This window comes from Hirundo rustica, chromosome 20, assembly GCF_015227805.2.
Source record: "Hirundo rustica isolate bHirRus1 chromosome 20, bHirRus1.pri.v3, whole genome shotgun sequence".
NCBI lineage: Eukaryota > Metazoa > Chordata > Aves > Passeriformes > Hirundinidae > Hirundo > Hirundo rustica.
The window spans coordinates 9130068-9154464 of NC_053469.1; the positions used below are offsets into that span (position 1 = coordinate 9130068).

Here is a 24397-nt window from a genome sequence, read left to right on the forward strand (position 1 = left end):
AACCCAGGGAAGAACAGGCAGGAATGGGAATGAACCCAGGGACAAACAGGCAGGAATGGGAATGAGCCCAGGGAAGAACAGGCAGGAATGGGAATGAAACCTCAGGGAAGAACAGGCAGGAATGTCACTCCCCCACTGCCACCCACGGGCCTGACAAAGTTCTGGGCTCATCTCCCATGTGGGATGAGAGTTCTCTCCCTCTGCCCTGCCCAGGTGGGACCCCACCTGCAGAGCTGCCTCCAAATCTGGGATCCCCAACATAAGGAGAACCTGGAGCTGCTGGAGAAAATCCAGAGGAGGCCACAGAGATGCTCCAAGGGCTGGAGCCCCTCTGCTCCGGAGTTCCCCAGGCTGGGAGAGCTGGGAGTCCCCACCCAGAGGAAAGACAGCTCCAGGGAGAGCTCAGAGTCCCTGCCAGGGCCTAAAGGGGCTCCAGCAAAGCTGGAGAGGGACTGGGGACAAGGGATGGAGGGACAGGACACCGGGAATGGCTTCAAACTGAAAGATGGAAAATTTAGGATTAAATCTATGACAGAAATCCTTCACTGTGAGGGTGGGCAGGCCCTGGCACAGGGTGCCCAGAGCAGCTGTGGCTGCCCCTGCATCCCTGGCAGTGTCCAAGGCCAGGCTGAACACTGGGGCTTGGAGCAGCCTGGGACAGTGGGAGGTGTCCCTGCCCATGGCAGGGGTGGCACTGGATGGGTTTTAAGGCCAGTTCCAACCCAAACATTCTGTGATTCTCTGACACAGCTCCAGAAAAACAAGTCTCCAGAAGGAAGTTTTAAAACTTCCAGCTCCAGCCCCAGTCAGTCCTGTTCCAATGAGGGCTGGATCTGCTCAGTGTTGCTCAGCAACAGATTCTGGGTCTCACTGCTGTGAACAGAACTCCCAGAAGTTACAGCTGCAGCTGAAGAGTCAGTGAAAAACTAAATCCTCCAGAGAAATCAATAAGACATTTAGAACTGCAACAGTTCTCCCAAATCTGTTGGGGATGACTAAAGAGTGAACAAAAAAAGCTCTGAGCTGGACCAAAATCCAGAAAAGCTAAATCACGTTTTCTCTAGGCTAAGCAACCTTGCTGGGAATTGGAGTGACCCAATGGTCTTTTTCTTACTTTTCAGAGTCCAGGGCAATCAGGGCACTTTCCAGAGTCTCTTTCACTGGTCCCTGGGTCAGGCTAGTAGTAGGCTTTGGAAAAACTGAAGACCCAGCGATGTCAAACCCTTCAGCAGCAGAACTTTCTGGCTTGTCTTCTTCTGACAACCTCGTCCCAGTGCCACTGAAGAGGAAAAATGAGAGACAGCCAAAGCACAACCATTAAAAATACACAACAATGCCTCCCTTATGCCAAAAAAGAAAAGCAAATGCATTTTAAATACAGATCAGTCTAACTGAAATCAAAAGCCAAACCAATATATTTTACAGCTTTTTCGGTAAGAACTTGCCCCAGGAAGGAATTGCACTGCCCTCCGACTGCATCTTGATGTACTCTGTGCTACAGGAGACTCAAGCACATGGGAAAAGTCTTAAAGCACCTAAACAAGGCCAGGTGGGATGGGAAGTCAGAGCACAGTGAAACACAGGGCTGGTTTGATTCGTGTTTTCCTCCTCTGTTACCCTGGTTTTTCTGAGTTTCTTTATTAGCCTTTTGATTTTCATAAATGGAGTCAGATCTTTTAGTTACTGTAGAATATCAGAGCAGTTTTCTACCTTTCCCACTGAAGTAATATAAACAAATCCTTTGTTTTTCATTCTCTGTCCTTTGTTTGCATATTTCTAATCTGAAAACAATTGTAACTGACAATTGGTCTGGCCACTGAGGCTGAGGGGTGGAAACCCCAAAAAGCCAATCTTCTGCTAGACCCACAAATGTATAAAAAGTAAAAGAATAAACAAAGGGGCTCTCTTCTCTCCGCTCTTTCAGCTGGGAGCTGGATCCGAAGAACCTCTGCGAAAATCTCTTGTCTGCGTGTGATTTCTTTGTGTGTCTCGGTGACACTCCTCCCTTTGCACTTGTGCTTGTGGGTGCGAGTCAGGAGCTGTCACTTAGCAAACCTGGCCACATCAACTAATTCCACTATTATTCCATTCCTACCAAAAAGAGGAAGGAATGGTTTAACTCCTGAACCGCCCCAAACCTCCAGAGCCTCTGCAGCGAGCGACACGAACACCCCTGCAGATCCCTGCAGCTGAGCCGGCCCAGGCAGCACTCAGCTCCTCAGGAGGAGCCCAAGCATTCGAAGCAAAGCCCGCTCTGGCTTTGTCTGCGATCCCCCCGTGCTCCCGAGCTCACCTCCCCGTGGTGGTGTCGGCCCTGCCCTCCAGAGCCGCCGGTTTCTGCTGCTCGTAGCTCAGGGACACCGTGGAGGTGGTGTCAGCCTTGGCTATCGTCACCTCCTTGGCCTTGGAGGCCTCCTCCCCGCAGTGAGGGCAGTAGCTGGTGTCGTTGACCTGCGAGGCACAGCTCTTGTGGAAGCGGTGGGAGATGCTGCTCTCGGGCTGACACTCCATGAAAGTGCCCTTAAAAAACCACAGAGAAGGAATTCAGCCCCGGCTCGGCCCGTCCTCGCCCCTTCACACGCTCCATGCCACTCCTCTCACCACCTCTCTCGGCCCTGCTGCGTCCAGTACAGTAAAGCAAGCACTGCCACTTCTTTAGAAGAGAACAAAACCAAGGTAAAGGGGGAAAAACTCACTTGGTTAAGGACTGCAAAGCAAGATTTTTGAATTGTGCTTGGGAAACAGAACAAAGAAGTCCCGATTTCCAGCTCTTCCCTCTAACGCTTGACGTTCTCGCTTCTGTCTCTAGAAGTGCCAGTGCACTGTAAGGACGCCCCCAAAACTGGAAAAGAAAACTTCAGACCTGTGCTGAGCCAGCATTAAAACTACCTGAAACACAGCTGCACACAAAGCTTTCAAGAATCTGCATGAATCTGTCGTTGCAACCCAAATTACGTGACTCTTCTGCCTGGACCAGCCTAATTAACCCAAACAAGCTGACTGCTCATGCAACAAACTGGGCAATTCCTCTCAAAACTGTTTTCCCTTTCTAGCAAAGTCCCTGCACTGCTGTGCAGGGCCCCAGAACTCCCTGCCTGTGGTGTTGGTGCTGCCTGAAGCCCTGCTGTGCTCTGGGTTGGTGATGGGTGGCACAGACAAACACTCCAGGTTCACCTCTGTGAGCTGTGAACACCTCTCAGCACACAGCACTGGAAGATGGAAGAGAGTGCAAGGAAAGGCCAGTGAAACCCCCTCTTCTCCTGAGTTCAGTCCTCCTAAGCAAGCTAATTAACTCTAGCTCAGCTTTGCAAAGTGCTTTGAAGGGTTTTGAGGATTTTATCTTCTAAATGATCTTTGACTCAGCAGGAAAACCCAGGATGGCTCCATTCACTACAGTAATGCTTGAGACTACTGCAGCATCTTTCCTTGAGTCATCTTGAAAAATACCAGCATCACACAATTAAGCCTCATCCTCACTCCATGAGGCTCAGTTGGTGCCTTCAGCTTTATCCACAGGCAAAGCAGGACACTGACCACTACAGGACTGCACCAAGTCCCTTAAAAGCCTCGGTGGCGGAGGTGGAAGAAGCAGCAGGAGATCACAGAGAGGTCTGAGTTGGAAGAGACCTTCAATCTCATCTGGTTCCACCCCCTGCCATGGGCAGGGACACTTCCCACTATCCCAGAGTGCTCCAAGCCCTGTCCAGCCTGGCCTTGGGCACTGCCAGGGATCCAGGGGCAGCCACAGCTTCTCCGGGAAGAATTCACAGGGAATTCTTCCCTGTGCCAGGGCCTCACCACCCTCACAGGGAAGAATTTCTTCCTAATATTAAATCTTCCTAATATCTAACCTAATTGAGATCTCCAACACTGCCTTGGTCCAGTGCCAACACTCAGGCTCCCCATCCTGAGGGGACACAGAGATGGGGGCACAGGTTCATTTACAAACCAAGCTAAGACACTTTTTGGATGTGATCGATCTCTGTACACAGAAAGAAAAACAACAAACCCTTGTTCCAAAGAAATTCCAAAGGCAAGACTTCCAGCATGTGAAATCCCTTCAGGAAGACCCCTTGGGGGTCTCCAGGAAGATAAAGGCGATGATTTCAGCTACCCTCACACACATGCCTGTTGAAAACACCTCCTGACGTGCTGTGGAACGAGGTGGGGCTGATGCCAGGAAGTCAGGAAACCCCTTTAGGGACCATCTCCACCTTCAGCTTGCAGCTATCACAACAGGTACCCCCTTCCCTAGATCGAGAGCACGGACTTACTGCAGTGCAAAAGTATCCACAGCCAGGGCAACACTGGTGTTTCACCATCCTCCCTCTATGGTCCTCACACAGCACCAAAAGCTGGACTTTGTTAGACGGGCGCATCAGTTCATACTTAACCACACTGTTTGTGCATCGGCCCAGCTGGAACAGGAGAAATTAAAGGAAATGAAATTACTGGAGACCACAACACTCCCTGCGCTTGTGCCGAGGAAGGTTCTGCACGCTGCCTCGAGGAGGCCTGGCTTTTTCACAGGGATTCAGCTGCGTGCCAGAGAGCATTAGCAGTGCAGCAGGAAGCTGTGAGAGCTGCTCTCAGGAAGGAATGCATCATTTGCTAACTAACATGCATGTGCACCCCGAGTCATCCGTTCCTCGCGACGACGACAACAACAGAATCGTAACTGGAAATAGGCAACAGCCAAGCAGCAGGAGGGGCAGTCCCAGGGGCCTGACTCACACAACACACACTCTCCTCTTGCCAGGAAGAGCGGGTGCCAGTGACCAACGAGAACGAGACCATGCGCACTAAATCTTGTTACTGCTCAAAACTCCGAGTCACAGGAAGATAAAGGGAAAAATAATTGCTCCTCGTTGCCAGGGAAGTTATCGTCTGTACTGGTTCCAGCACTGGCCCCTGCCCAGACCACAGGGATGAAGAGCCAGGCTTTCATGAGAGCTCAGCTAAAGTCATGTTTGGAGCAGGTTTTCCAAAGGGTTTCACCAAGCTACAGCTCTGGGCTTAAAAATCAGAGAATCACAGAAGCATGGAATGGTTTTGAGTTGGAGGGACCTCAAAGCTCATCCCATTCCAAACCCTGCCGAGGGCAGGGACACCTTCCACTATCCCTGGCTGCTCCAAATCCTGTCCAACCTGGCCTTGGACACTGCCAGGGATCCAGGGGCAGCCACAGCTGCTCTGGGAAGTTCTACCCTCCCAGGGAACAATTCCTTCCCACTCTGCACCTGTCCTCCTTCAGCTTAAAGCCACCCCCCTTTTCCTATCACCCCATGCCTTCTCATGCCCCACCGTGTCCTGTTCCATGATTTGGGTTCCCTGCTCCCAGCCAGTGTTCCTTGCTCTGCTGCACCAAGAGGGATCAGCACCTCCGACAGCCACCTCACTGTCCCAGCCCAGCTGTCACCTGCCAGCATGACACAACACTCTTTGGGTTCTGCTTCAAGTTCCCCTTGACAGTAATCTTGCTCTCCCCAAAATCCTGGCAAGGGGAATTTATAAACTAGGAATATAAAGGTGAAAGGCTGCTCCAAGGAAGGGTCCCTTGGAGGGAAGGTGGAGAATTTATTGTCCCCATGACAGAGTCAGTCAGGGACTCTGTGCCATGGACTGTCCCTCTGCTCCAGCCAAGGATTTGCTGCTTTTTCTCAACAAAACTAAACTTTTTCTCTAATTTTTTTTTTTTTTTTCAATTCCACTCCTGCACAAGCAAAACCCCTGTGGGAAAAGAGAATTGATTTTAACCTAGGCTCATCATTCGCCCCGGCATCTCCAATTCAGCTTTCCCAAATTCCAGCTGCAAAGATTTCCTGTGGCTGGGACACCTTGGCTGGACTGATCCCTGTCACCGCCCCAGGGGCTGCAGGGGTGCCACAAGAGGATCTTTTCCTGAGGAGAAATTTTACTGAGCTGAGGAAATTCCACTGGCAAGTGGAAAACTGCATTACCTGTGTGAGGAAGACCCTGCGCTGTTATGCCACACTTTATTATTTGTTAGAAACTCTAAAAAAAGTTCAACATGATTAATTGGTGTTCTCCGACCATTAGAGAGTGCAGCAGGGTGCTCATAACTATTTATAACACTCTCCAAGGACATGACAGTCTGGAGAAGCCACTATTCACACATACAATATTCCTCTAACATCTCGGAGTCACTTAGCCCATTATTAAAAGGAATCTAACATAAAGCATGGCCTTTGCTATTCCTCCCTGTGATTTATCCAGGGACAGAACTGTCAACTCACCACAGCCAGGAGCAGGAATTCTTTCACACACCTTGTGTTTGTTTAGAAACCCTGGGGTCCCCCCTCTCTCTGATGAGTCTCCCAGGACATCTTCTCTTTAATGAATCAATTTTGCCATTCTTTGGAAATTCCTCTCTCTACAGGTACCAGCACATAGTAACAGAAGCAGAGCTGGTCTACAAACCTGATTATCCCTTTGTCCCTTCTCCTGGGATCCTAGAGGAGAACTGGGGATATTCTCACTCCTTGTGCTACCACCAGTGAGTGTCAGAGTGCTGCAGTGAGGCTGAAGCTGAAAAGAAACCCAAGTGCCTCCCAATAAAAGGAGAATCCATCAAGAACATTCCTGTCCTACAGTTCTCACTTTCCAGATTTTGGAATGGAGTCACTTCTGCCACTTCCTTCCACACTTCTGGAACCAGCAGAGCCCAACCAGCCCAGCTGTGACCGGCCCAAAGGCATCGAGTGCAATCGCACCAGGCAGTCAGGCCTGGGGCTGCAGAGCTGCCAGGACATGGAAGCTTTGGGACAGAAAGAGAGGACGAGAGAGGAAGGCTGGGGCAGCAGAGGCCATGCCAAGCTCCTGAACTCAACACCTGGCCACAGAAAGGTTTGCAGCAGCTCCTTCGTAGCCAAGGGAAACCAGCTCCAATCCTTGACTGGATTTTCTCCCTCCGATGCAGGTTCCTGTATTTGAGCCCATTTGGCCTGAAGTGCGAATGTTCCATCAACCACATCCAGCCACACGGGCCAGGACAAGCCCGAGAGACCCACCCAGAGGCTCTCCCAAGGCAGACACAGCAGCTGCTCCTTCCCAGTGGCCTCAGCCCGGGGCTGTGACAGGCCCAGAGTGCTGGAGCCCTCAGCTGAGCGAGGGGGACACCGGCCCTGCCATTCCTCACACCCGTGGGTCCCAGTCTGGCAGGCCCAGAGCCCCTGCGTGACCCCACACGTGCTCCTGGCACAGCTTTTCACTCTTTATGGCCTTGTCCTCAGCAGGAAAGGCCGTGGGAAGCTGAAGGACTGGCTCCTACCTCGTTATCCACGCTCTCCGTGGCCATGCACTGGTTGTTGGCTAACGTGGTGATCTCTCTGCTTTTGGGGGTTTCCATTCGACAGCTACACAGGGGCACCTCCTGGAGACCATCCACCTCCATTGCTTCAGGGCCATTGGAGAGACCTGGGGCACAGAAAACCACTGAATCAACTCGAGTTTCCTTCCAGGAGAAAGGATCCAGCCCATCAACACCAGCCACATCCTGTGACATCTTCCCCTCGCATGTCCTGCAACGCTCTCCAGGCTTTAGCACCATCCTGTAAAAGAGACCCTTTTACAGCAGCTGGAGTTTGCAAAAGCCTCCCGTGCTTTTCCCAGCCCAGCCACACTCAGCTGACTGTGCTGGAATCAGGGGTGATACGTTCAGATCAGCTTCTTCTGAGAAAACCTCACAAAGGCAAAGCAATGAGGTGCAGGTTTTTATCAGCCTCTCTCCCCTCCCCACAACGCTGGGCTCTGGCACCAGGAAATTTGTAGGAAACCACACAGAGCTGGAAATTTGAATAGGCAGTGGAGTGATAAATAGAGATGATCAGGAAAGCACAAATTCCTGTTTGCAAAGGCTTACTACACAGATGGGAAAACAAAATTCCTGGGACTGTTTGGTGTCAGCCAACCAAGAATTATTTATTTTGGAAAGAGAACAAACCAGGCAAAAGAAAGCAGCAAGATGCTCTGATGTTCTTGCCTTTTCCTCATCTCCTCTCAGATGTTGAACACTTACAAACCTACGGAAAGGTGGATGAGGGCTTTTGAGGGGCTCACTGTGGGAATACTCCTGCAGTTCCTCTGGATTTAAATCAATCACTGGGATACCCAAAACTGCCAAACACTGACAAGGGGTTGATTCCAGTCCTACCCTCCTCCCCCAGTCCTGCACCAAACCATGTCTGCAATGTTTGCAGCACAGGAGCCTTTGTGCTTCGGGCTGGTTCACCCTGCAGCATCCCAGGACTGACTGAGAAGGAAGCTTGCTGCTGTTTTTCAAGCTTTTGAATGGGAATGGAGAGTTACCCTGCTGTGAGGTTTTGCACATTTAACTTCTCCCTGGGGGAGATTCCTCTTTAGCTGCCCTGGCAATGGCAGCCTTGCCCCAGAGCTCCCTGCCCGTGGCTCTGACCTGCCAGACGAGCACAAGCTCCTTTCATCCCGTCAGGAATTCCTTGAGCCAACAAGTTGCAAGCCCAAGCCTAGCAAAGGGATATTTCAAGACATACAAGGCCAGGGAAAGTCCTCGCTGTTTTCATGTAAAATCCTGTCAAGATCTTAAAGGTTTAAGAGTTTTCTCTGGGAGCACAAATCACAAAGCTCATTCCTCGCTTTCTGAGCTGTCACTTCCCTAATCTGTTTGACATCCAGAGGCTCTGGTGAAAGCATCCCTCATCCCTCCTGACCCTCCCTTGGTGGGGAAGGCTCCCACCCTCTCTTTGATGTGCCCCTATCAAAGGAGCCAGACAAGCTCTGAGGGAGCAGTGGGGACAGACGGGCAGGTCCAGCCAGGGGACGCCGGATCTGAGGAGAGTTCAGCACCAGGAGCAGCACCAGTCCCTCCTCTCCCAGGGCTGAATGAGCCATTCCTGAGGGGGCAGTGGCAGCGGTTCTGAGGGATGCTGAATCAGCACATTTCAGGGAATGGAGGGGAGCTGCTGAGAGGGACAGGAGGGCTGGGGCAGTACCTTGGAGAGAATATTCCCGAGCTAACGCTCCTCACTGGAACTGGGATCTATCCACACCCTCATTCCACCCCAGCACCCTCCCTGTCCTCACCAACATCCCCAGCCTCACCTCATTCCAAATCCATCCCCATTTCTATCCCAGCCCATCCTTATCTTCATGCTCACCCCCAGCCCAGCCCCAAGCCCATTCCAGACCTATTCCTATCTTCATCCCAGTCAGTCCCATCCCCAACCCACTCCCGTATCTATCCTCATCCCTACCCTCATCCCCATCCCTCATCCTCATCCCTACCCTCATCCCCATCCCTCATCCTCATCCCTATCCTCATCCCCATCCCTCATCCTCACCCCTAATCCCAATCTCATCCCCATCCCTCATCCTCACCCCTAATCCCAATCTCATCCCCATCCCTCATCCTCACCCCTAATCCCAATCTCATCCCCATCCCTCATCCTCACCCCTAATCCCAATCTCATCCCCATCCCTCATCCTCACCCCTAATCCCAATCTCATCCCCAACCCTCATCCTCACCCCGATCCCATCCCAATCCCAACATTCCCGTTGCTCCGCGCGCTCTGTGGCCGCCAGGGGGCAGCCGGGGCCCCACACGGCGCCGCCCGCGGAACAAAGGGACCCCAAACGCGACCCCAAATCCAAACCTGACACCAAACACAGCCCTGACCCCAAACCTGACCCCAAATACAAACCTGACACCAAACACAACCCTGACCCCAAACCTGACCCCAAATCCAAACCTGACACCAAACACAACCCTGATCCCAAACCCAACCCCAAATTCAAACCTGACACCAAAACTGACACCAAACACAACCCTGATCCCAAACCCGATCCCAAATCCAAACCTGACACCAAACACAACCCTGACCCCAAATCCAAACCTGACACCAAACACAACCCTGACCCCAAACACAACCCTGACCTCAAACCTGACCCCCAAACACAGTCCCGACCCCAAACCTGGCCCCACACTCAAATTCAAACCAGACCCCAAACCCAGCCCTGACCCCAACCCCAAACCTGACCCCAAATCCAAACTCAGACACAAAACCAGCCCTGACCCCCAAACCAGCCCCAATCCTGACCCAACCTCAACCCCAACCCAATCCCCACCTCAAAGCCAGCCCCGGCACTCACCTCCCACTGGCGAGGAGAGGATCCCCTTCACCCGGAGATCCAGGGAATCCAGGGACACCTCCATGTACTCCATGCTGTTCTCCTGGCCAGGGCCCTCCCTGCTGCCCAGCGAGGCTTTGTAGGCTTCAGCACCTGGATGGGAACAGGGGATTTACACAGACCCCGCAGGCTGCACAGGCTCCCTGTGGGAACCAGGAGCGCAGGGCACACGGAATGTGCCAACACCACATCCGGGCATGGCTGGGCACTGCTCTGGTCACACTGAGCTTCCACCTCCACCCAGGCAGGAGATGAGGAAAGGAATAAATGAGATGAGTTCCACCTCAGTGAGGGCACAAGGAAGGGATGAAGCAGGGCCTGAGCATCCTCCTGCCCCCAGCCTGCTGCACAGGGCTCAGGTACACGCTGGGCAGGCACAGCCAACTGCACCTCAGAGGAGGGTGAGACAGGTGACATCCAGTTTAGTGCGAGAGGAAACACAAAAAAGTCAAGTTCTGCCTCTAAGTGAACAGAGCTGCTGCTGGGAAGAGATTGTGGGAGAGTCCTCAGAGCCTGAGAGGGAATTGAGAGTGTGTCTCTGCACTCCCCTGGCTTCACCTTCTCTCCTGGTTTGCTTCTGCCAGTCCAGCTTGGCCAAGAGAGTTTGGTTACCCTTCAAGACCAGCTGCCACCTTTACCAAAGGGGCAGAAAACCAGTCTGCATCTGAAATGAAGAATTGGTACTTTCTGTGACAGGGACCAAGAGTCCCTACGGTATCCTGGAGGAAGAGGAGCCAGCCAGGTGAGTGACAGAGCCCAGGCACAGAGCAGGGGCTGAAAAATGGTCAATTCACTCAGAAATACCAAAAAGCTGCTGATACAAAAATGACCTTTTTGCATTGAATTAGCCAACCCAGAAGAATAAAAATAAACCCTTTGGTGGCAGGGGATGTATGAAACCTCAGCAATGAGGCTGAAGGCACAGCTGCACTGTCCACTTTATCTCTCCTACGTTGTTACCTTCCCCAAAGAAGCAGCATCACATCCAGCCTGCACTCCTGCATCTCCTCACCTCTCACCAGAGCTCACTGAAGCCTTCTTTGGTGCTCAGTGACTCTGGACAAACAGGAGGGACCCCCTGAACAGCACCCACACCTGAGATGGGCCCCAGGCAGCTCCTTCCAAATGTTGTGGTTGTTCCACAAGGAGCAAAGCCAACCTGCACATTTTCTTTTACCTGCACAAGCATCCACACAAAAGCAATGGAGCACCACTCCAGGGTGGTTCTTTCTTTTCCTTCTGCATCTAAACGTGTCCACATGGACACACATCACAGAATCCCTGACTGGTTTGAGTTGGATGGGACCTTAAATCTCATCTCACTCCACCCCTGCCATGGCAGGGACACCTCCCACTGTCCCAGGCTGCTCCCAGCCCCAGTGTCCAGCATGGCCTTGGGCACTGCCAGGGATCCAGGGGCACCCACAGCTGCTCTGGGCACCCTGTGCCAGGCCCTGCCCACCCTGCCAGGGAACAATTTCTCCTGCATAGGTAACATCAATTCCCCATCTTGCAGTCTGAAGCCATTCCCCTTGTCCTCTCACTATCTCCCCATAAAAAACTCCTCCTTTTTGTAAAGCCCATGAGGCCCTTTTTTTGGATATTCTAAAAGAAAAGGATTCATTAAGAAAATAAAATTGCTCCAGCATTCCAAGGACAAAGCCACGTGTTCTGCTGTTACAGGGACACCAGCAGCTCCTGCCAGTCAGGGGCAAGTTCACAGCCTGAAGTTCACAGCCTGGCTCATCACACAGCCCAGCCTCAGGAAGGAAGAGTGAGCCCTGCAGACTTACAGGCCTCAGGCTCTTCCCCCTGCAGCTGGAAGGCCGCCTGGGGTGGAATGAAGGAACAGAACCCCACCAATTACCTAGCACACCGCCTTGTTTCTTTTTATTCCTCCGCCTCCTCTTGCGGGTGGGTTTCAGCCACGGACTGTCCGTCTTCCCTTTCCTCTTCAGCAGCTTCTTCTTGACACTGGACTCGGAGCTCTGAAGAACCAGAGAGGCCACGTGCACGTCAGGCATGGTGGCACCAGGGCCCCTCTGTGGAACAGCCCTCACCCAGCTCGAGCTGTGTGAGAAGGACCAGGGCTTTGAAACCAGGGGCTGCTAAGATGCCTTTATAGCTCTGAAAAGGAAACTCAGGCACACGTGTGGGTGGATTTCCTGTCAGTTCAGCAGGGCAGGCTGCACTTTCTCTTCCATGGAGGCCCTCACGCCACGCTCATGAGCAGCACTGCAAGTGGGGAGGCGCGTGCACGCTTCCAGCTTCTCCCAGAAAATAATTGTAGAATCACAGAGTATCCTGAGCTGGAAGGGACCCACAAAGATCACCAAGTCCAGCTCCTGGTCCTGCACAAACACCCCACCCTGCTCCTCAGAGGGCTGTCTCAACGCTTCTTGAACTCTGGCAGTTGGGTTTTCAAACTAAAATATTCTTCTTTCTCCACAAAAACCCCCACTTTGCACTTGAGGAGCCACCTGGCAGGGCTGGAGTGGACCCAGGGGAACTGAACCGTAGAGCAGCAGAGCAGCCCCCTCCCTGGGCCAGGCACAGGGCAGCACAGACCAATCATGCAGCAAACACTCAGCCACATGTATGAATCTCAACAGACTCGGGGTTTTGGTTTGAAAAAAAAATGCAGTTGTCTGGGGTGGGGTTTCAAAGTCAACATCAGAACAGGAATCAGGCACCCCAAGCCTGCCAGGGTTTAATGCATCAATCATAAAACTCATGTTCAGACTGAAACTGTCGGCTCCTGATTCTCATCCAGCTGCCAGCAAAGCCTTGGAAAAACCTCCTGGTACCACTACCAGCAGCTGGATCAGGCCCTACCCCCAGTGGCAGCTGTGCCAGGCCCTGCTCTCCCAGTGAGGAACACATGGAGCTGAGCCCTGCCTCTCCAGGGTGTCTGTGCTGCCCCAAACCCCGGAGCGTGGGCTCAGCAGCTTTACCCCAACAGAGAGAGCTCTGTGTGTGAGCCAGTCCTGCCCGGAGCTGAGTGACTCAGCAGAGCCCAAAGCTCTGTGCAGGATGTGGAGATCCCACCTGGGAGTTTGGATGTGAGCCCCAGCCCCAGCCTTGGTGTGGAATAACACAACAGACTGGCCTCGGCTGCCAAAACAGGCACAGGCTGCACAGCCCCTGCCCCTCCCGGGCTCCTGGAGCGTCAGAGCACGGGGAACAAGACCCTAAAGAGCTTCAGTGATTCACTCGATGTGTTTTGTGTGCGGGATTCTACCTTCAGCTCAAAACATCAAGAGTTTTCTCAAGGTGACTGAAGAGTTGGGGTGCCTTAAATGCTGGTTCCTCAACTCTTCTGTGGAAAGACAGCCTTGAAGGAAAGGGGAGGGAGGCCGACAGAGACAAACAACAAACAGTTTCAATTAAAAAATCACCAGGTTCTCTTCACCAACTGTCTAAAAATAAAAATTAGAAATCCCCAGCTGCTGAAAGTCTCGACCCGGTGCTGTATGGCCGAGGTCCCAGGGAGAGTGTCTGTCTGTCTGAGTGCTGTTTGTCTCTCTGCTAAGAGCTGCTCATCAGGAACAGTGAATTTAGGCTGTGGGCTGGGCCAATCTGGGAACAACCCCAGCAGAAGTTCAGGTCGGTGAGAAAGCTTTGCTGGCTCCTACCACGTTCCAACTGCGCATCTGAGGAACTCAAGCACCCTTAAACACCTCTGCTAACATTCGAATGATTAAAAGCAGTCAACACCTTGTTGAAAACAACAAAAGCTCATTAGTTAGCATCAGAAAGCAATTAATTGTGCCACGGATCAAGGTTAAGCACCTTGTGGAAAACAATACTCCGTGTGTGGGTGGTTTCAGGGAATGAGTTTGTCAAGGAGACTCGAAACTGCACCGCTTTGGCTTCGCGCTCTCTCTCTCTCTCTCTTTCTGGCAGCAGTGCAAAGGGGAAAAATTATTATCAACAGGCCACGGGCTGAAAAACACATTCAGCAGCCCTGCTTACCAAGTCGGACTCGTCTCCATCCTCCTCCTCCTCCCCAGATTCTACAGACTCCTGCTCTTCCTCAGACTCGCCATCATCGATCTGCAGCCACCATTCACCCAAGAACAGAACGGGTCAGTCAGGTCGGGTGTCCCAAAACAGAGCATCCCCCAGCACCCAGCTGAGCATCACCCAGCACCCTGCTGATCCCTGCTGAGCATCCCCCAGCACCCTGCTGATCCCTGCTGAGCATCCCCCAGCACCCAGCACCCTGCTGATCCCTGCTGAGCATCCCCCAGCACCCAGCACCCTGCTGATCCCAGCTGAGCATCCCCCAGCACCCAGCTGATCCCAGCTGAGCATCCCCCAGCACCCAGCACCCTGCTGAGCATCCCCCAGCACCCAGCACCCTGCTGATCCCTACTGAGCATCCCCCAGCACCCTGCTGATCCCAGCTGAGCATCCCCCAGCACCCTGCTGATCCCTGCTGTGCCCCACACACATCAGAGCACCCCCAGCCCCAACCTGCACATGCACTGAGCTCAATGAGCTCCAATCACATCACAAAACATCCGTGGGGACGGCAGGAGGAGAAAAAAAAAAACCTAAAAAATTTGGCTCCAGAATAAAGTTTTCCAATTAAATTTCAATTTGTTTGATAATCCCCAACCAGCCTCATGCCTGTACTGTGTGTCAAAATTTGGGGGGGAAAAGGCAAGTAGATTATTTTAGTGCTTTCCCAAGCAAGACTGGGAAGATGTCTCCTATCGGTTCAGGGAATTCCAGAACTACATGTGGTGGGGGCTCTGCAGAGTGGATCCCAGAACTGTGTGCGGCTGGAACTGGGGGGGAGGTGGGGAGACCCTCACAGGTGCAATGGGAAGCAGGAAACGGTCACCAAAGAGCCTCTCTGCCCTTGCTGATCCTTCTGCCGTCTTGCAGGTGAAATAAAACCTAGAACTCGCCTCAATCCGTGCCCCTCCTACCCCCGACACCCCAGCAGTGCCCCACGCTGCCCCTCAGGGCACAGCAATCACCTTCCTGGCGTTGTCTATGTCGGACACGCTGTCCTTGGAGGTCCTGTTGTCATCCACAGGAAACCCGGGCACCTGATCTGCTCCATGGTCATCCTCCTCCTCCAGCTCATCCGAGTCCTCCTCCTCAGAGTCCACATCGATGCTTTCCCCGTTCACGTGAGGGCTGCCATCCCCCAGGTCCTTGTCACTCTGGAAGCCAGCCAAGACACAAAGACAACATCAATTCCTGGGACAGAGCGGCTGCATCCGTCCCAGATTCTCCTCTGTGCTTGGAGCCCTAAAGCTCCTGTGTGTCCCTCCAGAGCTCCTGCCTTGTGTCACCTCACCCTGCTGGACACAGGGAGTGCTTCCAGACTCCCATGGCGGCACAGGGTGCTAGGGGAGGAGAAGCCCACTCCAACAGGGAGGGGCAGCTCCACCAGCGATGCAAGGGAGGTTTCTAGGGAATGGAAAAGGAAGTTACATCACATTGGGAATTTCATATCACTCCTTGAAATCCCAGCACTGTTCTTGAATTCTAGGATCAAAACTTCAGGACATAGGTCACAGCAAAAACAGAATTTAATAAGGAGTGAGTCCGTGTCTAAACTTTCATAAGCAACTTTTACAAGTGTTTTTCCGTATAGCCTCAAGCAACAACACGAGACCTTGAGGACCAAAAGAAAAAGGGACATGCTTGAAATCTCTCCAGTTGCCCAGGAGTCACAGGACAGAAGGGAACAGAAACATTCATTGGAAAAAGTTTGTTTAGGAGCTGGTATCCGAACAGCCACTCTGGAACAGACATTCCCAAAGCAGCAAGGCTGCTCTGGGCAGGAAGCTGCTGCCAGAGGAAGATGTTGATCCCAACGAGCCAGCACATCCCTGCACCTCTGTCACCGGGACACACAAAGCAGTCACACGGAGACAAGGGATTTTCATAAGGCAGAGGTCCTTCTGAACCAGCTCCCAGCTAAGAGAGCGGAGAGAGGAAACCCCTTCGTTTATTTCTTACTTTTTATACATTTGTGGGTCTAGCAGAAGATTGGCTTTTTGGGGTTTCCACCCCTCAGCCTCAGTGGCCAGACGAATTGTCAGTTACAATTGTTTTCAGGTTAGAAATATGCAAACAAAGGACAGAGAATGAAAAACAAAGGATTTGTTTATGTTACATCTGTGGGAAAAGATCGAAAACTGCGCTTAATATTGTACAATAACTAAAAAGATGACTCCATTTAAGAAAATCAAAAGGCTCAGAAAAACTCAGAAAAACCAGGGTAACACACCTCCATATGGGTTTGGTGCCCAAAAAAAGGGACATGTAAGTGACAACAAACACGTGCAGTGCTGCCCTTACCTTGGCACCCACAGAGGAATGAGTTATGCTCTTAAACATCTCTATCATTGTTCTCTGTTTTAACACTTTGGTCTTTTTCTTGGGAACCAGGCTATAGGTTCCCATTCTCCGTTTTTTCTTCCGAGATACTGCAGCAGCTGGAAAAGAGAAGCACGAGGAACCCAAAGTTTGCTCAGGAATGAAAAGAAGGGATAGAGAGCAGGGGCTGCACTGGGGAGGGACTTTGGATAAAGGCCTGGAGGGACAGGACACAGGGAATGGATTCCACTGCCAGAGGGCAGGGCTGGATGGGAGATTGGGCAGGAATTGTTCCCTGGCAGGGTGGGCAGGGCCTGGCACAGGGTGCCCAGAGCAGCTGTGGCTGCCCCTGGATCCCTGGCAGTGCCCAAGGTCAGGCTGGACACTGGGGCTTGGAGCAGCCTGGGACAGTGGGAGGTGTCCCTGCCATGGCTGGGGGTGGAGTGAGATCCAAAATGTCCCTTCCAACCCAAACCTTCTGTGATTCTACGAAATCACACCTGAGGACAGGATCTGAGAAAACTTCCCACTCCAACTGATTTATTTACAAGTCAAGCAGAAGATGACAACACACAGAGATGTGCAGACACACAAAGAGCTTCCTGCCAGGGCTGCAGAGCTTCCCAAACTCTGAGAGCCCTCTGCACATTCCTGGCCCCTCCATCAGCACACACAGCATCAAATCCTTAAATTATCCTGCATTTGGCAGTGCTGCTGATGTTGTAGGAGGCTGAATGGGATCCAATTGCTCAAACTGAGACTGCAAGGCCACCAATAACGACTGACAATGGAAGCAATCTGACAATAACTGAAGGACACACAGGGAAAAGGCACCTTCCATTAAAGAGCTGTTTGCCATTTAACCTCATTTCACACCTACTATGGAAGTCTGTTTGATTCCTTTCACTCCTTTGATTGGGTCTTAATTTGTTAAGTCTCCCTCCCGGCCTTCTAACCAAACCAGGCATCACAGCTCCCTGCCTGCTGCTGGCTTTGGTGGCTGCTCAGCAGAAGGATGCTCGGTGCAGGCTCTTTTAGGAACAGCCAGCTTCAGCTGTTATTGTCTGCACTTGCACAGCCTGTTCCTTGAAAGCATTTCCTCATCTTCCGTGGTAATGAAATTTCACCAGAATTTATGAAGAGACCGCTAAAAATTCTGTGAACCCAATTAATTTTATTTATAAGGCTGTAATTCTTTGGCAAGCAGCTGTGGAGATATTCAAAGCCCTACAGAACTGATAGAAACCTCTTCAGAACATCCCAGAGGAAAAAGGGATCAAAGTGTCTCCTCTAAGAAAAGCTTTTAGCAGAGGCAGGGAAGGGAGGGGCAGAAAGGTGCTCCCAGAGGTTTTAATCCTTGTTAACCTCCTCATCTGCCTCTCAGCCCCACACAGAGGTTTGGGAGGTGGCAGCTGCTCAGGATTCCAACATTCCAACCCTTCCCTTTTTACCTGTCTGCGACTTGGTGGTGGCCACATAGCTCTGGTTCTGAGGTAGTGACTGGTGAAGGCCCGGGAGAGAGGGCAACGACAACGGCTTCACAAAGTCCAGCATGTTCTCAAACTCCTTCTCCTTGGATTCCTTCTGATCTCTGCTGTCTCTCCCATCTTTGGGGTCTTTACTTGCATGCTGGAAAACAAAAGGCAGTTAAATTCAGCTTCTGCACTGAATAAGTCATTTTAAAAAATTCGGAAATTAATTAATTTAATTCCTTTCTCTTGAGTGAAATCACTTTCATCTGAAGGCGGGACCACATTCCCAGCAGGAGCACACAGCCCCTCCTTCAGTACATCAGGGGGCTTTGCCTCAACACTCCCAGCCTGCCTGAGGTGACAGGGGACCTCGCAGAGGTGACGACAAGGAGCACACCCCGCTCACACAGCTCTGGGTGGCCCTGGAGAAGAGGAACCAACTCAACCGAGGCACCAGTTCCCTGGAACGCACCCCGAGCGTGGCTGGCACACCAAGCGGGCTCAGCAACGCTCCTGCAGAGCTGCTTTAGAGGAGCAGGCAGCAAAGGAAAGGGATCTTCCCCTCTGGACAGCATTTGGCACCACTGAGCCCCAGCAAAGGCTCCTCCCCCTAGCCCAGCACACAACAAACACACAAAGCAGCGTTTTCTTCGACAGCGAGGTGCATCTACAGAGAGCTGCCCAAGCCTCCCTTAACTCACGGATTCCCACTCCAGCTGCTGCTATTCCGAGCCCCAGGCAGGCTCCAGGCTCCTACAGCAAACCAAAGGGATTTTGTAGCTGCTCCTGCAGCCCCTCCCAGGCACCACACCGCTCACACCTGCTCTGGTTTGAGCTCGTACACAATACAGTCAAGTCCTGCACCTCCGCTAATGAAAGAAGGGTTCCTACAGCTCCACAGAGAATCATTTAGGTTGGACAAGGCCTTTAAGGTCACCAAGTCCAACCAATAATCCAGCAGTGCCAAGTCCACCACGCAGCCACGTCCCTGAGTGCCATTTCTCAGCTTCTGAGGTTACTTCAATGTTTTCCTGCTCTAATTTAGGAAACAATCCCCTTCCTGAGCGTCTGACTCCATTTTATGTACCCTAAAAGCCTCAGACAGAGAGGTCCAGTCTGTGCTTGCGTTTCCTTTTTCCATCTGTGTTTATTCTTTAAACAGCCGTGGCTTGGTTTAATGGTGCTTTTATTCCTGTGCCTTTTTGTGTCAAGTGTGGCAAAGGGAAGTCAAGGCCAGGGCAAGGCCCCTCAGTCCAGTTCACTGAAACGTTTTCCTGTTACAGCCCAGCAAGGAGGTACCTGGTGAGAAAAGGAAACACGGGGAGGAACAGAAACAAAGTCCCTGCTTGTCCTTCTGTCCCACAGTGTCAACAGACACTGGGGTGAAAGCTGCCTCTGCTGGGACATTTTACACTGGATTTGCTCTCTGATTTATCCCACTGCACCCAGCTCTGCAGGCAGGCTTGGCAGAACTGCTCCAGCAAAGCAAGAGCACAAGCAGCAGAACACAAGGAAAGGATGGGAGAACTGGGATTGCTCAGCCTGGAAAAGAGAAGGCTCTGGGGAGACCCCACTGTGGCCTTCCAGCTCCTGAAGGAGCTACAAGAAAGAGAGACTCCTCACAAGGGCAAAGAGTGCCAGGACAAGGGGAAATGGCTCCACAGTAAAGAGGAGCAGGATTAGATGGGAGATCTGGCAGGAATTGTTCCCTGGCAGGGTGGGCAGGGCCTGGCACAGGGTGCCCAGAGCAGCTGTGGCTGCCCCTGGATCCCTGGCAGTGCCCAAGGCCAGGCTGGACACTGGGGTTGGAGCAGCCTGGGCCAGTGGGAGGTGTCCCTGCCATGGCTGGGGTGGCACTGGGTGGGATTTAAGGTCCCTCCCAACCCAAACCTTCCACGATTCGAAGGTTTAAGTGCTGCTCCACTTGCAGGAGAACTCCTCTTCAGGGACTTGCAAAGCAACAGCTGAAAAACCCAAAGAGAAAGAGGAAAGCAGGCGGAAGCGAGGCCGGAATAAGAAGCAGGAAGCAATAAAAGCACTCAGGTTCAGACACCCCCAGCCACTGCTCTGCAGCAATGTGACCTTGGGAACAAACTGGGAAGAGGCTAATTCCTAATTCCCCTAATTAGGCTGTGCCACGTGTGTGGTGCTGGCAGAGCCAGGCCCAGCGAAGCTCTAATGATAATCAGAAATGACCCACAGCAAAAGGCCATCAAAGTGCCAACGATCCCTGCATCAAGCCCATAACTCATGGCTCAATTGCCACAGCTTTCTAAAAGGGCAGCAAGTCTTGGATTAACGATTTCAAAGACGACAAATCCACCATAGCCTTTGATATGTTGTTCCAATGCTTAATTGCTCTCAATGTCAAATAATTAAACGCATTATGCTTTTGCAACTAAATTAAAAAGCCCTGTCTCATCAGAACCTCTCACTCCTAGGAGATACTTATGGACTGTGACCAACTTCTTTTTTTTTTTTTTTAAACTTTCTCTTCAGTAATTTTAATAGAATGAGCAAATTAAGTGGCCATAGGATCATTTTCTGGACCTTGGATCACTCCTGAGTCTGCTCCCAGTTTTCTAACCCCTTAAAAAAATGCATGTCAGGAGTGCAGGGCACAGTATGCCAAGAATAATCTCAACAATACTATTTATACCTCTTAAAAGTCCTGAGTTTATAGATCTAAAGGTTAGCAGTAACTCTTGGCTACACAATTATTCTGAGAATTCCCAAGTCCCCTGAAATATCCAATGCTTTACATTTCTAACTTAAAATTAGAAAAATTAGTTTGGGACAGGTGGATCTGACACAAGTGTAAACAAGGGCAGCATTTTGTGTCCTTTAAGTGCAGGTTTTTGCAACTGGTCTTTGCTAAAAGGTGATGTTGCTCCCAAACACCAGGAATTCACACTCAGGCCATGCCAGGCTGCTTGGAAGAATACAATCCAATTTTTAAATTAAAAAGTATTATGTCATTAGCTTGGGGTTTTTCTCTCCCCCTGTAATTACAACACAGAAATAAATTTAAAATCTTCAACAGGCTGCATGACAACTGCTAAATGTGACTTTTTCATGGCAATTCTGCTAAAAGGTTTTTTTTTTTTAAATCAAATTAAGTCTTGTGAGATAAAGATTTACTTGGAGGCATACGCAGCAATGCTAAAAAACAAGAATCCTCAGAAAGGGGTGAAGAGATCCCTCATGTGCATTAAAAAATGACATCTAAGGATTTTAATAAAAAGGATCAGCACAAATTTTTAAGTCAGTTTTCTCACCACCTTTCCTGGTTGTCAGCTAGATAAAACAGTTACATCTTTGCTGTTCTTACTAGAGAGGTTTTATCCACAGTTTGAGAGCATTAACCATCCTCTCCAACAGAATCCCATGCAAAGGAAACTCCAGGATGCAGTTTGAGCTCCCTGTGGTCACATGTTTGGGTCACTGGAGGCCAGGGAAGGACTATAAAGGAGAGAGAAAAAGAAACTGCAGCACCAACATCTGCATTTCTCGCAGCTTCTCATGCGGTATCAGCTCATCCTATGGAAAAGACTCTAAAGTCACAACTTCATGTAGGGGACAGTGAAGAAGGTGGGCAGATAACTCCAACGTTGCTTGCAATGGTTGTGCCTGGAAACAGCAAAAATGGGACCACCACGATGTCCAACCCCGCTGGAATGGAGAAATGCAGCCAAGGAAACTGCTTAGACTGGGGCAAGAACACAACATTTGATGTGCTTACAGAAAGTGCTGTCTACATTTTAATGGGATCGACCACATTTCTATCATTGGCACACACACCCCCGACAGCAGCAGGGGGATGTTATTAAAATGGCAAAAGACAGAATATCCTCAGCTGTTCTGGTTTTTTGGTGGTTTGTTTTTTTTCCTGAAAGCAAAACTACAGAACAAACCAACCTTGGTAATGGACCCTCAGGTTGGCTCTCTGAACTCCACATGACATTTTTGCCACTGCCCAGCATTTAAGGGGTTTTTCCATCACTTAAACCAGCAAGCTGGGAGAGGAACCAGAGTGTTGGTGGAAGAACACAGGCACAGGGAGCAGGGCAGCTCTGAGAGCACTGCAGAAGAGCTCTTGATGCCTGAAACCACCTCAGGCTTGGATCACGCGCTCCCTCAGCTCCCCGCTTTGCAGGACTCTCATCTCCAGCACACAACGAGCTGCAAACCAGAGCCAAGTGGGCAGGAGTGAGCTGACCAGCACTGGCAACAGGGCAGCTGCCAGGGAGCAGCTCTGCCTCTCCATCCATCAGGGGATTTGTACCAAGGCGCTGCCTTTGAAGAGCACAAAGCAGCAGCTCCCAGGGGGATCTGCCTCTAACAACTGGTGAGCGGTGGTTAAGCAAGAAATATCAGTCTGCTATAAAAAATTGATCACAAGCAGATGATAGTGCCTGTAGGAGCTGTAGTGGTGCTGCTCTGCCTTTTCTCTGCTGCTGCACGACTGTGGTTTTCACCGCTGAATTGCAGGAGCCTGATCAAGCCTTACCTTGGAGCAACAAACCCACAAAGCTTTGGTCTTAGTCGAGATCACACCAGCTGCATGGCTGGGCCACCTTTCATCTGCTGATTAACACGTGCCCACTAGAGATGGGATTCCCTTGTGATTTGATTACAATTGCACTGATCTGAGTGCAGTCACAAATCTACAGAAAAACCTGATTTAGGCAGCCGGGTAGACTGAGCTTAAGTGTAGATGCGTCCCCAAACCTGCACTCAACGTGTTTCTGAAGCAGAGCACTCAGGGTGTGGATCTTACCCCTGTCCCCCCCTGCACCAAGCTGCTCCAAGGCAAGGGAGCGTCACAAAGCAGTCAAAACGAAACAGGGGAGCCCAAGCCAGATGTGCCACCAGGGCTCCTGACAGAACCAAATGACAAATCCACCATTTGTCTGCTGGGGCCAGGGCCGTTACTCCTGTGGGCTGTGGTCAGAGCTGGGGCAGCACCTCCAGCCAGCACGGCTGCTTCAGCAGCTTAAATATCACATTAAATGTGCTGCACAACAGCCTTCATTCTCACTTCCCCCTGCAGCAACCCCTCTGCTGAAGGAGCCCAGTGGCAGCATTGTCACTCCTGAAGGAGATTTCCCATCAGGGAAGACGGGGAAGGGTCTGGAGGGGCCCATGAGGAGCAGCTGAGGGCACGGGGATTGTTCAGCTGGAGCAGAGTGAGGGCAGAGCTCCCCGGGGGCTGCAGCTCCTCCCGAGGGGCAGCTCCCAGCTCTGCTCTGGGACAGGGACAGGAGCCAGGGAAGGGCTGGAGCTGGGCCAGGGCAGGCTCAGGCTGCAGAGCAGGTAAAGGTTCTTCCCCCAGAGGGTGCTGGGCACTGCCCAGGCTCCCCAGGGAATGGGCACGGCCCCGAGGCTGCCAGAGCTCCAGGAGCCTTTGGACAGCGCTGCCAGGGATGCCCAGGGTGGGGTTGGTGGGGGTGTCTGTGCAGGGACAGGGGCTGGGTGATCCTGTGGGTCCCTTCCAGCTCAGGATATTCTGTGATTCCAAGATATTTAACTCTGCCCAAGCTCACACACACACTTCACTCTTTCAGTCCAGTGGAGCACACCAGGATACTCCTCTGGAGAAGGTCCTGGATGGACCTCCCAAAGCCTCCTCAAGGACACAATATCCCCTTTACCATCATCCCCATTAGGCCCTGCCCTTTTGTTTCATGTTTCCTGCACAGGGAGGGTCAGAGCTCGCTGAGCAATCCCAGAGCCCTGCAATCCCCTGGCTGCCACCTGCCTGGCCCCAGAGATGGGCACCGAGGTTCCTGCAGAGCAGCCCCAGCCCAGGTCAGCACAGCAGCACCGGTGTGCACACACAAAGGAGGCACTTTACAAGCTCTGGGATCAGGTATTTAATGGCAATTAAGTTACTTAAGGGAATAGTTTGATGAATACTGGTAGGAAGACCAACATAAGCAAAGCATCTCCTGCTCCAAGCTCTTTCCCTGCCCACATGGTCTCCTCCAGTTAAACTGGCATCTGGCATTTTGGGGACACACTGTGAATCAGGCCAAAACACTCATTAAAAGGATTTTTGCACTATTTCCTGACCCAGTCCTCTGCACAGCATTAAAAAATACCAGCAGAGACACACACCCCGAACTCCAGCCTCACGGTCCCCAAGGAAAGGAAACACAACTTGGGGTTCCCAATTCATCCATCTGCTCCTCTGTCTCCAAAGGTAACTCTGGGATGCTCTCACCACCTTTATCATCCTTTATCCCTTATGTTTCACTGAAGTTAAGCTCAGAACTGTGGTTCCCAAGCAGGAGGGACCTTCTCCAAGCACAGGACACACACACAGACACACACTCTCCTTTCAGTCTGCTGCCTGGCCCTGGAAACTTTTGGGTTCTTAACAGGGCTGTAA

The 24397-nt window shown here is 51.6% G+C and overlaps 1 protein-coding gene across 17 annotated transcripts in view; it reads right to left on the reverse strand.

Annotated features, from left to right (window-relative positions):
- Positions 1-24397, reverse strand: part of LOC120761667 (histone-lysine N-methyltransferase EHMT1) — a 120194-nt gene that overhangs the window by 24773 nt on the left and 71024 nt on the right. For 11 of the 17 annotated variants that reach the window (XM_040083159.2, XM_040083161.2, XM_040083163.2 and 8 more), the window contains 10 exons: positions 17983-18160; positions 16514-16650; positions 15178-15366; positions 14162-14242; positions 12054-12174; positions 10148-10279; positions 7292-7437; positions 4275-4418; positions 2294-2520; positions 1115-1279 (listed from right to left, as the gene is read on the reverse strand). In XM_040083159.2, coding sequence (XP_039939093.1) covers positions 1115-1279; positions 2294-2520; positions 4275-4418; positions 7292-7437; positions 10148-10279; positions 12054-12174; positions 14162-14242; positions 15178-15366; positions 16514-16650; positions 17983-18160 — 1520 coding nt within the window. Of the gene's footprint in view, positions 1-1114; positions 1280-2293; positions 2521-4274; positions 4419-7291; positions 7438-10147; positions 10280-12053; positions 12175-14161; positions 14243-15177; positions 15367-16513; positions 16651-17982; positions 18161-18475; positions 18582-18704; positions 18740-24397 lie in introns of those variants that run through there. The other 6 variants (XM_040083173.2, XM_040083171.2, XM_040083174.2 and 3 more) reach the window with 3 other exon arrangements.